Below are 15192 nucleotides of genomic sequence, written 5' to 3' on the forward strand. Positions count from 1 at the left end.
TTCCCCCTTATCCTTAAGCTGTGACCCCTTGTCCTGGACTTCCCCAACATCGGGAGCAATCTTCCTGCATCTAGCCTGTCCAACCCCTTAAGAATTTTATAAGTTTCTATAAGATCCCCTCTCAATCTCCTAAATTCTAGAGAGTATAAACCAAGTCTATCCAGTCTTTCTTCATAAGACAGTCCTGACATCCCAGGAATCAGTCTGGTGAACCTTCTCTGCACTTCCTCTATGGCAATAATGTCCTTCCTCAGATTTGGAGACCAAAACTGTACGCAATACTCCAGGTGTGGTCTCACCAAGACCCTGTACAACTGCAGTAGAACGTCCCTGCTCCTATACTCAAATCCTTTTGCTATGAAAGCTAACATACCATTCGCTTTCTTCACTGCCTGCTGCACCTGCATGCCTACTTTCAATGACTGGTGTACCATGACACCCAGGTCTCGCTGCATCTCCCCTTTTCCTAGTCGGCCACCATTTAGATAATAGTCTGCTTTCCTGTTTTTGCCACCAAAATGGATAACCTCCAGAGAAGAAGTCCAACGTCGTAATGACGTAGATTGGAAGATTTGGACTACACCCTCACTTATGGAAGGACCATCCAGAAGTCTGATAACAGAAAGAAAGAAGCTGTTCCCAAGTCTGGTGTTACATGCTTTTGTATCTTCTGCCTGACGGAGCAGGGTGAAGAGGAAATGACCAGGATGAGAATGGTCCTTGCTTATGTTGGTTTACCCGAGGTAGTGTGAAGGGTAGAGTAACCAACATAATCAAGGACCTTCATCACCCAGGACGTTGCTTCTTCTCCCCGCTGCCGTCGGGCAGAAGGTACAAAATGGAAGCAGGGAGAGGCACAAGAGGTTAAGGAGTCAGTCACTTGGATTGAAGTAAAGCGAAATATCTTTGCTCAAATGAATGTGGACTTTTGAAGTTCTGTATCGTCAGAGCTGCAGGATGCTCAGTCACTTTGTGCAGTGAAGGCTGAAGTAGGTCGACCTTGCACTAAAATAAAAATCAAGGTGTACGGGGATTGGATGGAACAAAGTTTTGCAGACAGAAAATTAACCAAGGTTTTAATGAATAATTGAGCAGGCCTAAGGGGCCAAATAGCCAAATCTTGTTCCCATTTTTCATGTTCTCTCATGTACTTATCAGACTTTCCCTCAAAGGCATAATGCAATTCTCCTTGGTTTCTTCATGTGTGTGCATGCCCCATACTGATTACAGTAGAATTTTTCCTGATCCCCAGTAGGAATTATCAACAATCAATTTATATTGAAGACATCTAGCTTTGAAACCTTCATTAGCAACGCCTCCCCAATCAAAATGATGAGCTTGTCTCTGGCTAATCTTTCATACTCCTTTCAGGCTCCGAATACATGTATAAAATTCCTGATGATTCTCCTTAATCCGACTTGCCAAAAATAGTTTATGGCCCCTTTTAGCCCTCACAATTTCCTATTCCAGTTCTTACTAAACACAAAAACATCTCCGGGAGGGGCTGATAAGGCATTTGATGAAAAGTAGTTTCCTCTCATGAAGAGTCTTGAACCAAGTATTGATAATGGCGTATTATTGTCACGTGTACCGAGAAACAAAAGTTTTTGTTTGTGTCCTAACCAATTAAATCCTGGCGGGCCACAGTGGCAGACACCACCTGGCGGGCCACAGTGGCGGACACCACCTGGCGGGCCACAGTGGCGGACACCACCTGGCGGGCCACAGTGGCGGACACCACCTGGCGGGCTGCAGTGGTAGACACCACCTGGCAGGCTGTGGAGAAGCCGAGGCCAGAGACTTGCGGGTCGAAGTCCGCGGCCGACGGAGTTTCACAGAGTCCGCGGTCGACGAGGAGCCCGCGGAGAAGCCGAGGCCAGAGACTCGCAGGACGGAGCACACGGAGACTGGGTTGACGGAGCCTCTAGCTGGGGCCTGGTTCGGTGTCACGGAGGCGTCCGTGGAGGACCCGGCTGCGATAGTGGAGAGGTTGACCCACGGACGACCACACGGGAGTAGGACGCCGCTGTCGGAGGAGGGAACTATGGAAGTCCCGGTATGGGGAGGATAGCCGTGAGTGGGGAAGGGGGGGAAGAGGGGGAGGGGTGGTAAGATCAAGTGGGACATGGTACTTCGTAACTTTGTAAACGCCCTTTATGTGGCGACTATATGCATACCTTAGAAGAATTTCACTGTGACTTGTCACATATGACAATAAAGTATCCATTCATTCATTCAGATAATGCTACATATTCAACTCATACACAAGCACAAGAAAAACGGCTGGAGTGCAGAATATAACATTTCGGCATTGTAGTATTACAGTTCCAGAGAAAATCTCTAATATCAGCCACAAGGTAGGTTGGAAGATTAGGATCACACCCTAGCTTATGGGCGGACCGTTCAGAAGTCTAATAAAAGAAAGGAAGAAGCTGTTCCCGAGTCTTGTGGCACATGTTTTCAAGCTTTTGTATCTTCTGCCTGACGGAGCAGGGAGAAGGAATGACCAGGGTGAGAAGGGTCCTTTTTGATGTTGGTTTACCTGAGGTAGCATGAAGAGAAGAGTAGCCAACCTAATCAATGACCTTTATCACCCTGGACATTGCTTCTTCTCCCTACACCCGTCAGGCAGAAGGTACAAAACGGAAGCAGGGAGAGATGCTCGAAGTTAAGGAGTCAGTGTCGCCAGGTCCACTACTAACCATATCATCAAATACGCGGATGACACAACAGTAGTGGGCCTCATCCACAATAACGACGACCAGGCATATAGAGAGGAGGTGGAACAGCTGGTGAGCTGGTGCAGCAGGAACAACCTTCTCCTAAATGTGAACAAAACCAAGGAGATTGTCGTCGATTTCAGAAGGAAAATTCAGCCCAGTCACACTCCACTTTGCATCAACAACTCAGCAGTGGAGCAGGTGAAAAGGATCAAGTTCCTGGGGGTGCATATAACAGACACCTTAAACTGGTCCACAAACATTACATCTCTGGCAAAACGGGCACAGCAGCGGTTGTACTTCCTCCGCAGGTTGAGAAGTTTACACCTCCACCCTCCCATCCTCACCACTTTCTACAGAAGCACAATTGAGTCGGTCATGACCAGCTGCATCTCTACGTGGTGCGCCAGCTGTACAGCTGCGGACTGGAAGTGCCTTCAGAGAGTGGAGAGGACAGCGGAAAAAATCATTGGGACTTCTCTTCCTTCCATCATGGACATGGGGTACAAGCGCTGTCTGATTAGAACAAAGGGCATTACCAGAGCCCCCACACACCCACAATTTGGCCTGTTTATACTGCTTAACTCTGGGAGGAGGTACCGCAGCATGAAGAGCGGGACAACCAGGTTCTGCAACAGCTTCATCCCCCAGGACATTGTTACTGAACAATCAACAAAACCGAGGCTAGAACTTTTTAAATATCGACACTTTTTAAAAACTTTTTATATATATTTATTTTACAGAACCATGCACATGAGGCATTTTTATGGACGCACCTAGCACTTTTACTTTTACTATTTACCTGATTTGGAGAGTCAAATGCAATGAAATTTCGTTCAAGGTGCATGCACTGTGTTTAGGTGTATATCTGAATGACAATAAAGTTTTCATTCATTCATTCATTCATTCATTCATTCATTCATTCATTCAGTCACTTAAGATTACAGTAAAGTGAAATATCTTTGCTCAAATGAATGTGGACCTTTGGAGTTCTGTATCGTTAGAGCTACTGGATCTCAGTCACTTTATGCAGTGAAGGCTGAAGTAGATCGACCTGACATCAAAAAATAAAAATCAAGGTGTACGGGGATTGGATGATTTTGCAGACGGAGAATTAACGAAGATTGGAATGAATAATGGCGCAGGCCTAAGGGACCAAATAGCCAATTCCTGTTCCCATTTTTCATGTTCTCTCATGTACTTATCAGTCTTTCCATCAAAGGCATAAATGCAAAGCTCCTCGTTTCCTCCATGTGGTAGCATGCCCTCCACTGATCACATACCAGTTTTACTAATCCTTTATTATTTTTATTTTTTTATTAGAATCAAGTGTACAAAAATATAACCAGCGGCATATGACATAATACAGTTATTGTACAGCTTCAATTTTGACTTTTAGCTAGTTAAGAGAAAAGAGAGAAAACGCAAGAGAGAGAAAAAGTGGAATGTGCAAGGATAGAACCCCTAGACTACCAACATGGTGTAGCCAAAGGGTAAGTAAAAGAAATAAGGAATGAATAGAGAAATAAAAATACAAAAAAGAAAGAAAAAAATGATATACCTGCCTCGCATCCCTCCCCACCCATCACCCAACCTGTAATTAGATTTAACTCCAAAATTGTGTTGTACCATACTATCCTTGTGATAAATCAATGAATGGTGTCCATGTCTTCGAACAATGCTCTGGTTTTTCTGCTAAGACAAGTCTAATATTTTCAAGATGTAGCGTCTCAGACATGTTTGTAATCCGCATTTTAAGAGTAGGGACAGATGTACGTTTCCAATATTTGAGTATTAGTTTTTTCGCCGTTATCAGGCCATAATTAAGGAAACGTCTTTGAGATAATGATAGCTCGGAGCAGGCTTCTGACGTACCTAGAATTATCAATTCCATGTCGGGGTCCAATTTTGTTTTTAGTGTTTTTGAGACCATTTCAAAATTTCCTCTCCAAAAATTATGTAATTTTATGCAAGAGGCAAAGGAATGTGTTATAGTTGCTTCCTGAAGGAGACATTGATCACAAATGGGAGATACATTTGGAAAGATCTTATTCAGTTTAGACTTTGAATAGTAGAGTCTATGCAGTATTTGAAATTGAATTAACAATGTCTATCGTTAATCGAACAATTGTGTATATATAAAAGGTTTTCTTCCCATCTGTCCTTTAGAATTTTTAGGCCAAGTTCCTCATCCCAGTCTCTTCTAATTACTTCTGATGATGGGATTTCTATATTTAAAAGGGTGTTATACAAATATGATGTTACCTTGTTTGACTCCGAATTTCTATTCATATATTCGTCTAGTATATCTGGCAGCAAAGTTTGGTAGTCTTGGCTATATGTTTTCAGATAGTCTCGAATTTGAAGGTATCTGAAATATTGATTACCTTTCAGGTGATATTTCGACTGTAATTCTTGAAATGAAAGAAGAGTTCCCATCTCATAAAGATCTCCGAGTTTTTTGATTCCTAGTCTTTCCCCATATGTAAACGTTTTATCTATAATAGAGGGCTTGAACAAAGGGTTATTGGCAATTGGTGAAAGAAGAGATACATTTCTTAGTTTAAAGGTTGATTTCACATCTTCAGATTCGTAGAGAACTGTGAATAATCGGATTTTTATCATATAACTAGACTAAGTGGGACCCGTTGGGTCGCATGTTCACACGGGAGGGCTGTTCCCCCTACGCAATAGTCCACCTCTCCACTAATTCCAATATTGGTGGCCAGTAGGGGGGCTTTCTGGAGTGCTGGTATGGGTTCTTGGGGTGGCAGCTCAGTCCCTCAAGCCTGATCTGCTGGCAGCTCACTCACGGCTGGTGGGCTGGCAGTTGACTCATGACTATTCCTTGAAATTCCATTTCAAGCAGGGTGCAAGGCCACCAAATTCAAATCCATGTTCCTACCGTTTCAAGCAGGGTGCAAGGCCACCAAATTCAAGTGCAGTTTCTTACCACTATGAGCAAGGTGCAAGGCCACCAAATTCAAGTGCAGTTTCCTACCACTTCAAGCAGGGTGCAAGGCCACCGAATTCAAGTGCAGTTTCATACCACTTCAAGCTGGATCCAAGGCCACCAAATTCAAGTGCAGTTTCATACCACTTTCAGCAGGGTGCAACGCCACCAAATTCAGTGCAGTTTCATACCACTTCAAGCAGGATGCAAGGCCACCAAATTCAAGTGCAGTTTCATTCCACTTCAAGCAGGGTGCAAGGCCACCAAATTCAAATGCACCTTCATACAGGGTGAAACCACCATAAAACCACACAAAACACCAAACTCACAGTTCAGTAGACATTTAGTGTGTTCAGTTGATTCACAGCTCAGACAAGAGTCGTGACCTCTCCCTCTCCCATCATGCAGAGACTGAGCCACACCCACACTTCCAGGTTTTATAACCCCTCCCCCTCCCACCGGAAAAGGTGTGGCTTTCATGGTGTGATTGACAGGAGAGAGATTCTCAACATTTTTAAAACACTAATAACACCTTTATTTTTAATTGATGGGAAGAATTCTCTGCACCTGCTCAGCGGAGGGGGGACTGAGTAAGATGGCCAAAAATCACACCCGTAAGTGGTAGCGTTTTATCTAAAATCAATATACAGTGCAAACAGGAAGTAAGTGCATTTGCAGTAGTGCCTTTTAACTTCAAGCCAAAGCACCCAAGCCACCATTTGCAGTAAGTAGTGCCTTTCAACTTCAAGCCACCATTTGCAGTAAGTAGTGCCTTTGAACCATGCCACGATTTGCAGTAAGTAGTGCCTTTCAACTTCAAGCAAAGCACCCAAGCCACCATTTGCAGTAAGTAGTGCCTTTCAACTTCAAACCAAAGCGCCCAAGCCACCATTTGCAGTAAGTAGTGCCTTTCAACTTCAAGCCAAAGAACCCAAGCCACCGTATGCAGTAAGTAGTGCCTTTCAACTTCAAGCCAAAGCACCCAAACAACCATTTGCAGGCAGTGCCTTTTTACTTCAAACAAACCATATTTTCATTTTCAAACCACATTAAGGGGACTCACTGTTGTGTAGACATTTGTTCAGTATTATTTAGAGCTCAGAGAGACGTGACCCTTGGCTTCATCCATCTTGCAGAGACTGAGTGAGGCCCACTTCTTCCTGGTTTTATAGTCCCTCCACCTCCCTCCAGCAGGGGCAGCAGAGAGAATGGTGAATGTTTAAAAAACATGAATATCTCTTTGATTTGTCACCGATGGGAAAAATCCTCTGCACCCGTAAGGCGGAGGGGGGCTCTGAGCGAGGTGTCCCAAAATGACGGCCGTAGGTGGCGGAGTTCTATCGGAAATCGCAGCAGTGGGCCAAAAGCGGTCAAGATCAGAGTTTTAGTAATATAGATGTGTTGGAGAGAGAAGAATCGCGCCTATATTAAAAGGCGAACAATCCTTGCCATAGAGGGAGTACAGAGAAGGTTAACCAGACTGGCAAGGACTTTCATATGAAGAAAGACTGGATAGACTCGGCTTGTACTCGCTAGAATTTAGAAGATTGAGGGGGGATCTTACAGAAACGTACAAAATTCTTAAGGGGTTGGACAGGCTATATGCAGGAAGATTATTCCCGATGTTGGGGAAGTCTAGAACAAGGGGTCACAGTTTAAGGATAAGGAGGAAGTCTTTTAGGACCGAGATGAGAAAAACATTTTTTACACAGGGAGTGGTGAATCTGTCGAATTCTCTGCCACAGAAGGTAGTTGAGGCCATTTCATTGGCTATATTTAAGAGGGAGTTAGATGTGGCCCTTGTGGCTAAAGGGATCAGGGGGTATGGAGAGAAGGCAGGTACAGGATACTGAGTTGGATGATCAGCCATGATCATATTGAATGGTGGTGCAGGCTCAAACTGCCGAATGGCCTATTGTCGATTACATTTTTAATATTCGTTGCCCAGTAATAGTATAAGAAGTTGGGGAGAGCCAATCCACCGGTTTCTTTGGGCTTACATCAATGCCGTTTATGAATTCTACGTGTTTTATAATCCCATATAAAGTTTGTAATCAGAGAATCAAGTTTTTTTTAAAGGAATTTAGGAAGATATATCGGTATTGATTGGAATAAATACAGGATTTATGGAAGATCATCTTTATAGCATTTATTCTGCCTATTAGAGACATCTGAAGTGTTTTCCAGAATTGAATAAGGGCGTTTAATTTAGTAACTAAAGGAGGGAAGTTTGCGTTGAATAGAGAGGTATATTTTCTGGTTACCTGAACACCCAGATATTTGAATTTTTCCGTAGCAATTCTGAAAGGGAATTTTAAAAGGTGTGTCGGCTCTTGAGGTTTTATTGACATAATTTCACTTTTGTTCCAGTTTATTCTCTATCCTGAAAAGGAGCCGAATTCCTCTATAAGATTTAATATATTTGGAATGCTAACATTATCACCAATGGGAATTGGTGATATATAATAATACATCATCTGCATATAATGATATTTTATTATTGGAGTATTTAGAATTATAGCCGTGAATGTTCGGATGTGCTCTTATACTTTCCGCTAGAGGTTCAATCGCAAGGGCAAATAACAGGGGTGATAATGCACATCCCTGTCTTTTGCCTCTGGATAACTGAAATTTAGGTGAGAGTATATGGTTAGTCAGTGTTCTGGCAGTCGGCTTATCATATAACAGTTATATCCATGAGATAAAATGTTCTCCCAACTGAAATTTTTGCAAAACTGTGAGAAAAGATATTTCCATTCTACTTGATCTGCTTTTTCTGCATCTAATGAAATAATTGATAAGTCTTCTTTTATAGTTCTGTGTGAGTACATTATGTTAAAAAGGCATCTCAAATTATTAAACGAATATCCCTTGGGTATGAATCCCGCTTGATCCAAGTGTATTAATTTATTAACGTATTTACTTAATCTTCTTGCCAAAGTTTTCGCTAATATTTTCAGATCTGTATTTAACAGTGCGATTGCTCTGTATGATCCCGGGTCTTCCAGATCTTTATCTTTTTTGGGTATAAGTGTGATAGTTGATTCAGCTAATGTTTGTGGTAATGTCTGTTCTTTAAATGCGTATGTATAAAGGTTGTATAAACGCGGGGAAATTACCTCATTAAATCTTTTATTAAATTCGTTACTAAACCTGTCTGGTCCTGGTGTTTTGCCGTTCTTCAATGAATTGATTGTCTCTTCTATTTCTTTAATTGAAATCTGTGCTCCTAATTCATCTCGTTCCAGCGGATCAAGTGTTGGAAGATTACAGTTATCAATAAAGTTTGTAATTTTTCTCCTTTCTGTTGATGTTTTGGATGTATATAAATTTTGATAAAATTGGGCAAATCTTTCATTAATGTCTTTTGGAAGTGTTAACAATTCACCTTTATCTGATTTGATTTTTTGGATAGTATGGTCCTTTTCAACTTTTCTCAACTGGCGTGCTATAAGTTTGTGTGGTTTGTCACCGAATTCATAATTTTCCTGTTTAGTAATTTGAAATAATCTGATAACTCTTGCAGATAGAATTTGATTTAGCTTAAATTTTAATACTGCTATCTTGTTATGTTTATCTATAGTCGGATCTATCGCGTTTTCTAAGTCAAGTTGTCTGATCTATTCTTCTAATTGCAATTGTTCCATCCTATTCTTTTTGTTTTGATATGCTTGATATGAAATGATACAACTTCTAATAAAAGCCTTAAAAGATTCCCATAATAACGAGGTCGAAATACCTGGGGTATCATTGGTCTCAAAAAAGATGGAAATCTGTTGTTTTAAATATTTACAACAATCTGGATCATTTAGTATTTGAGGATTAAACCTCCAGAACGATTTTTTATTAAACATTCCTTCTAGTTTTAAGGAGAAGGTTAGCGGGGAATGATCGGAAATAGTACTATTATGGTATTTGGGATTAATTGTGAAAGGTATTAATTTAGTGTCCACTAGAAAATAGTCAATACGTGTATAGGTTTTATGTACTGATGAGTAGAAGGAGTATTCTCTTCCAGATGTGTTTGCAATCCTCCATACATCTGTTATATTTGTATTTCTTATATACGTATTTAAGAGTTCGCTGGATTTTGATTTAAAATGCGCAGGACTTAAAAAAAGACCGTAAAGGATAAGTAGAATGCCATGGCTCTGTTTGACTAGCAGGGCTACTGAATTCTCACTGAACACGTTGGCTAAGCTGCGTGTTTAATGTACACCGTTTATATCTATTTATAAGGGGGAATTTGATAGAACATGTTTTATTACATAAAAAGATATATAAAAGTTGCAAATAAGATGGTCGACAAACTCGCATGCATTCATGTCTAGACATTCTTATCAGAGATAGATTGGAATGTAAGCGGATAGACTGTTCAAGGCCCTCGTGTTTATTAAGAGAATAAAGAAATGCTCCGAGCTTTCATATGTGACCCTTAGTTTGGTGGGATACATTATACCATATCTCAGGTCTGGAATGTCTCTAAGAATCGGATGAGTCTTCGTGAAAAGGGCTCGTTTTCTCCTTCAAACACCAGGTTTCTTCCGATTGTCACATTCTTCATGATGTCTTCAAGAACTGCTATGTCGTTTAGTTTCAGGATAATCTGTCTTGGTGGAGCTCCAATCCCTGATCGGACTCTATGGACTCGATGTGCTACATCAACTTTAGGTCTCTCAGGCAGATTAAATACCTGTTGAAGTAAGTTGGCAGTGAAAACCCGAGGGTCTTTTCCACTTTCCTTCCCTTCTTTCACTCCAACAATTCTTAAATTTTGGCGTCTGGACCGGGCTTCAAGATCTAGGCATTTGTCAGTCATTCTGGCCAGTTGCCCAGAAACACGGTCTAGGTCTTCCTTCATTCTTTGCATTGTATCAGACATGTCCGTAGTTGTAGCTTCCAGATCTTTAATAGCTTTAGGGATTTTTTTGAAGTGAGGAGAACGGGCTCCAACTTTTTGCTGAGATCTTCTTTAACCCGTTTGATTTCTTCTTGCAAAACGGTGTTTACCTCTTCAATGCGATCATGTAGTATATCAATTTTTCCACAAATTTCCTTATTTCCGACATCCATTATTGTTTCTAACTTTTCCAGCTGAGTAGTCAGCTGATTAGTCAGAATATCACCAAAGTCCTTTGCCATAGCTTGTCTTAAAGATTGTTCTTGTTCTTTTATATTTTCTTCCATAGTAGCAATAAGTCCTTCTCCTTCAGATTCCTCCTCAGATTCTTCAGAGGTTGCTTTCTCTAACTCTTGAACGACCTGCAGTCGGGTTCTTTGTCTTGTCTGAGGTGGAGTCGGTAAAGTCTGTTTTTTCATTTATAAATACTGGTATCCAGTCGGTATACGGCGATTTCTGATGACGTCACTTACGCGAAGTCGGGTTTCTGCCGGTAGGTATTTTTAAAATCGATCCAGTTTTCCTTTTCAGGCGTTTTAGTGCATTTTAGAGCATTTAAGGAGCGGAGCTAAAACGGGCGCCCTCTTCCTACTCCATGGCACCACCGGAAGTCCCCTGTTTTTCCTAATCCCTAGTAAGATATATCAACAAATATTTATATTGAAGGCACCTAGCTTTGAATCCTTCATTTGCCAGCAACCCCAATAAAAGTGATATGAACTTCTCTCTGGCTAATCTTTCATAATTAAAATGACTTCTATTTGGTCACATAATCTAAGAAAGCAAGAATTCTAGACAACGATCCATGCAGTACTGGGATTAAGCACTTTCTCATTTTTAGCAGTTATACAAGATGGTGGTGAGTCCACATTTAGAGCATTGTGTTCAGTTTTGGGCACCATGTTATAGGAAAGATGTTGTCAAGCTGGAAAGAGTGCAGAGAAGATTTAAGAGGATTTTGCCAGGATCCAAGGGCCTGAGCTATAGGGAGAGGTTGAGCAGACTAGGACACAATTCCTTGGAGCGCAGGAGGATGAGGGGTGATCTTATAGAGGTGTACAAAAATCATGAGAGGAATAGATCGGATGTACGCACCGAGTCTCCCTCCCAGTGTAGGGGAATCGAGAACCAGTGGACATGGGTTTAAGGTGAAGGGGGAAAGATTTAATATGAATCTGATGGGTAACTTTTTCACATAAAGGGTGGTGGGTGTACAGAACGTGCTGCCACAGGAGGTTATTGAGGCAGGGACCATCGCAACGTTTAAGAAACATTTAGACAGGTACATGGATAGGAGAGGTTTAGAGGGATATGGGACAAACGCAGGCAAGTGGGACTAGCATAGATGGGGCATGTTGGTCAGTGTGGGAAAGATGGACCGAAGGGCCTGTTTCCATGCTGCATGATTCTATGCCTTTGTACAGAAGTGTCTGCACAAAAATGAATGCTCATTACATTCAACAAAGTTTTGTAACAGGAAATAAATCAGTGCAACCACATACTCGCTGGCATTAGACCAGCGATCCTCTGTGTTGCTGCAGTTTGTACAGAATTTGTTGCATACACACCCCACACACCCCATGGCTAAAACAAATACCTTAACCAGCACCAAATAAAAAGCATAGCACAACATTCACTGCACCACACAGACTTTTTTTGTTGGGTTTATTTTCCAACTTAAGTTTCAGTAATCTATTTATCTGATGAGCACTTTGCATTTCTGTTTTGAGTAAGCAGAAGTAAAAGCAACTATTGCAAAATAAGGTCAATAGGATCAATTGCATCATAACACACAATGCGAAAACCAATCATTCCGAATGTGTGCATAAGTACCATAGGGTTGGAGAGATTTACTAAAAAGTCTCAGTGTACACAGCAAAAGCCTCAAGACACAGGGTAAGTCCCACACAAAGTAGTGGCCACCCAGTCTATTCAGATGTTCAAAATCTCAAGCGAACACTTTTAAAAAATGTGGGCTGCCTGTATGGCTAACTTTCAGCGAGAACTTACCATGGAAGCGCTTGGGTTCAGTTTTTGCCCAGGAGAAGGTTAGCGACAATTCTACGTGGAAAAGCTGCTCGAAGTACAGTACATGACAGCAATCCTCAAGGGTGGCGGGGAAAAAGCTGTGCTCTTTTAAAAGCCAGTTGTAATCGAGCCAGTGTTCTTTCCCAGGCCAGCTCCTCAGTTGTTAAAGCAGGCCGCCAAGGCCCAAGATATCCTGCTTTAGAGACCAGAGGAGTTTACAGACAGCTTTGAAAAGAGCACAGAAGAATTCTCCAAAGCAGCTGCTTCATGGAATTCCTCACATTCCCCAGAACCAAAAGAACAAACATTTGTATGTTTAAAATGCAGGGGCCGTCCATGTACATCCAGATCTCCACTCTGGAAGCAAAGTCTAGATCCTTCCAGCATTCTGAATCTCAAAACATCAGGGAGAAATTGATGAGAAAAGTAAGGTAAAAAAAACATGGATTAAATGTAGGATGGAGACGGGAGGGACTGATTACAACACAAAGTGCTGGAGTAACTCGGCGGGTCAGGCAGCAGCTCCGGTTAGGCTACGTTTCGGGTCGGGACCCTTCTTCAGACTGATTGTTGTGGAAAACATTTCAGTACTTTTACGGCCATTGATACTTCTGACCTAGGTTTTATTCCAAAATATCGGATCAGCTCGCGTCTCTGGAGTATTGAGCTAAAAACAACATGAATGAGGAAGTCAATGAGTCTGGTACCATCTGCTGTGCGAAATGAACAGATGACATTTTGGGTTACGATCCTTCCTCTTGACTCAAAATGTCGTCTGTCCATTTACTTTCACGAACTTTAGCCTTTAGAGGTACAGCACAGAAACAGGCTCTTTAGCCCACCGGGTCTGCTCCGACCAGCGATCACCCCAACACGAGCACACACACACACTCGGGACAATTTACAATTTTACCAAAGCCATTTAACCTACAAACCTGTACGTCGTTGGAGTGTAGGTGGAAACAGGAGTACCCGGGGGAAACCCACGCAGTCACGGGGAGAACGTACAAACTCCGCACATGCAGCACCCATAGAACACGGGTCTCTGGGGCTGTAAGGCAGCAACTCCAACATCCCGCCGCTAAGCCGCCCCAAATTCTGAGAACTTTTTCCAAACAGAAGAAGTTATATGGAACGAGCTGACAGAGAAGGCAATTAAGGCAAGTCATATAACATTTTAAAGATATTTGGACAGGTACATGGACATAAAGATTGGGAGGGATATGGGCCAAATAGAGGGATATTGGGCAGCAGGGACCAGTGTGGATGGGGCAGCTTGGTCAGCATAGGCAAGTTGGGCCGAAAGGCCTGTATGTGCTGTATGACCATATCACATTTGTAATCCGATACCACTAATGAAAAAAAGTTATCTTATCTACACTGCAGTTATTTCCCAGGGTGCACAAATATTGTTCTGTTGGTCTAATTAGTAGTTATGCCATGAAAAGTCAATTGCAGATACTGGTTCTGCATCTGCATCTGCAGTTCTTTCTTGCATTTTGTCCGCTCCACTGCGAAATCAAGGTATGTCTAGTTTGAAGAAGTTCTCCTCCTCTCTCCGACCAGAGTTCAGAAATCAGTCTGAAGGGTCTCGACCCAAAACGTCACCCATTCCTTCTCTCCAGAGATGCCGTCTGTCCCGCTGAATTACTCCAGCGTTTTGTGTCTACCTTTGATGAAATTTCAATTGGTGCACACACAATGTTACAATTTGGAGAACATTGACAGGGAGATGAGTTTAGTTTAGTTTATTGCTCAGTGAAAAGCATTTTGATGCGTGCTATCCAATCAGCGGAACGACTATGCATGATTATAATCTAGCTGTCCACTGTGTACAGACAGAGGATAATGGGAATAACGTTCAGTGCAAGATAAAGTGCAGTAAAGTCCGATTAAAGATAGTCCGAGAGTCTCCAAAGAGGCAGTTCAGGACCGCTCTATAGTTGATGAAGGCTCTCTAGTTGGTGAGTCTTCAACTCATAACATTACCTGTTCCTCTTTTCACAGGTGCTGTCCAACCTGAGCATTTCCACCATTTTCTGTTTTTATTGCAATGTTAAAAAAAGTGTCATGACTCCCATTACTAAGACAGGGAAGGAATACTAGAGCCGTTCGACATAATATTCCTAAAGTGTCAACATTTAATGTTATTTCTGTGTTTTAGTTTTCACTCGAGGAAAAGAGACAAAAGAAGAGAGGCTTCAAAAAGTTAGTTTACTCTAAACTCGCACAGCAATTTATTTTCGGAACAGACTGCCAGAGAAAGTGATGGAATCAGAGACAATTACTTTAGCGATGCAGTGCGGAAACAGGTTCTCTAGGCCACCGAGTCTGTACCAACCAGCAATCACTCCATACACTAGTTCTATCCCACAGTATAGGCAATTTACAATTTTGCAGAAGATTCAGATTCAGATTCAATCTTTATTGTCATTGTGTAGTGTACAGTACAGAGACAACAAAATGCAGTTAGCATCTCACTCAGAAGAGCGAACATAGAATAATGAACAGTAAAATAAAATATATATATGTAAGGAAAGCCAATTAACCTACAAACCTGGGGTACGCAAAAATGCTGGAGAAACTCAGCG

General features: G+C 41.8%; 1 protein-coding gene across 4 annotated transcripts in view; it reads right to left on the minus strand.

Moving 5' to 3' along the window:
* Positions 1-15192, minus strand: part of prkag2 (protein kinase AMP-activated non-catalytic subunit gamma 2) — a 397145-nt gene that overhangs the window by 309968 nt on the left and 71985 nt on the right. Inside the window, exon 1 of one of the 4 annotated variants that reach the window (XM_033043957.1) lies at positions 12584-12758. The exons of the other annotated variants lie outside the window; for them this stretch is intronic. Within the exon in view, the coding sequence (XP_032899848.1) occupies positions 12584-12586 (3 nt within the window). The 5' untranslated portion in view covers positions 12587-12758. Of the gene's footprint in view, positions 1-12583; positions 12759-15192 lie in introns of those variants that run through there. 4 annotated transcript variants of the gene reach the window in all.

The sequence above is a fragment of the Amblyraja radiata genome, chromosome 2 (genome assembly GCF_010909765.2).
Source record: "Amblyraja radiata isolate CabotCenter1 chromosome 2, sAmbRad1.1.pri, whole genome shotgun sequence".
Classification (NCBI taxonomy): domain Eukaryota; kingdom Metazoa; phylum Chordata; class Chondrichthyes; order Rajiformes; family Rajidae; genus Amblyraja; species Amblyraja radiata.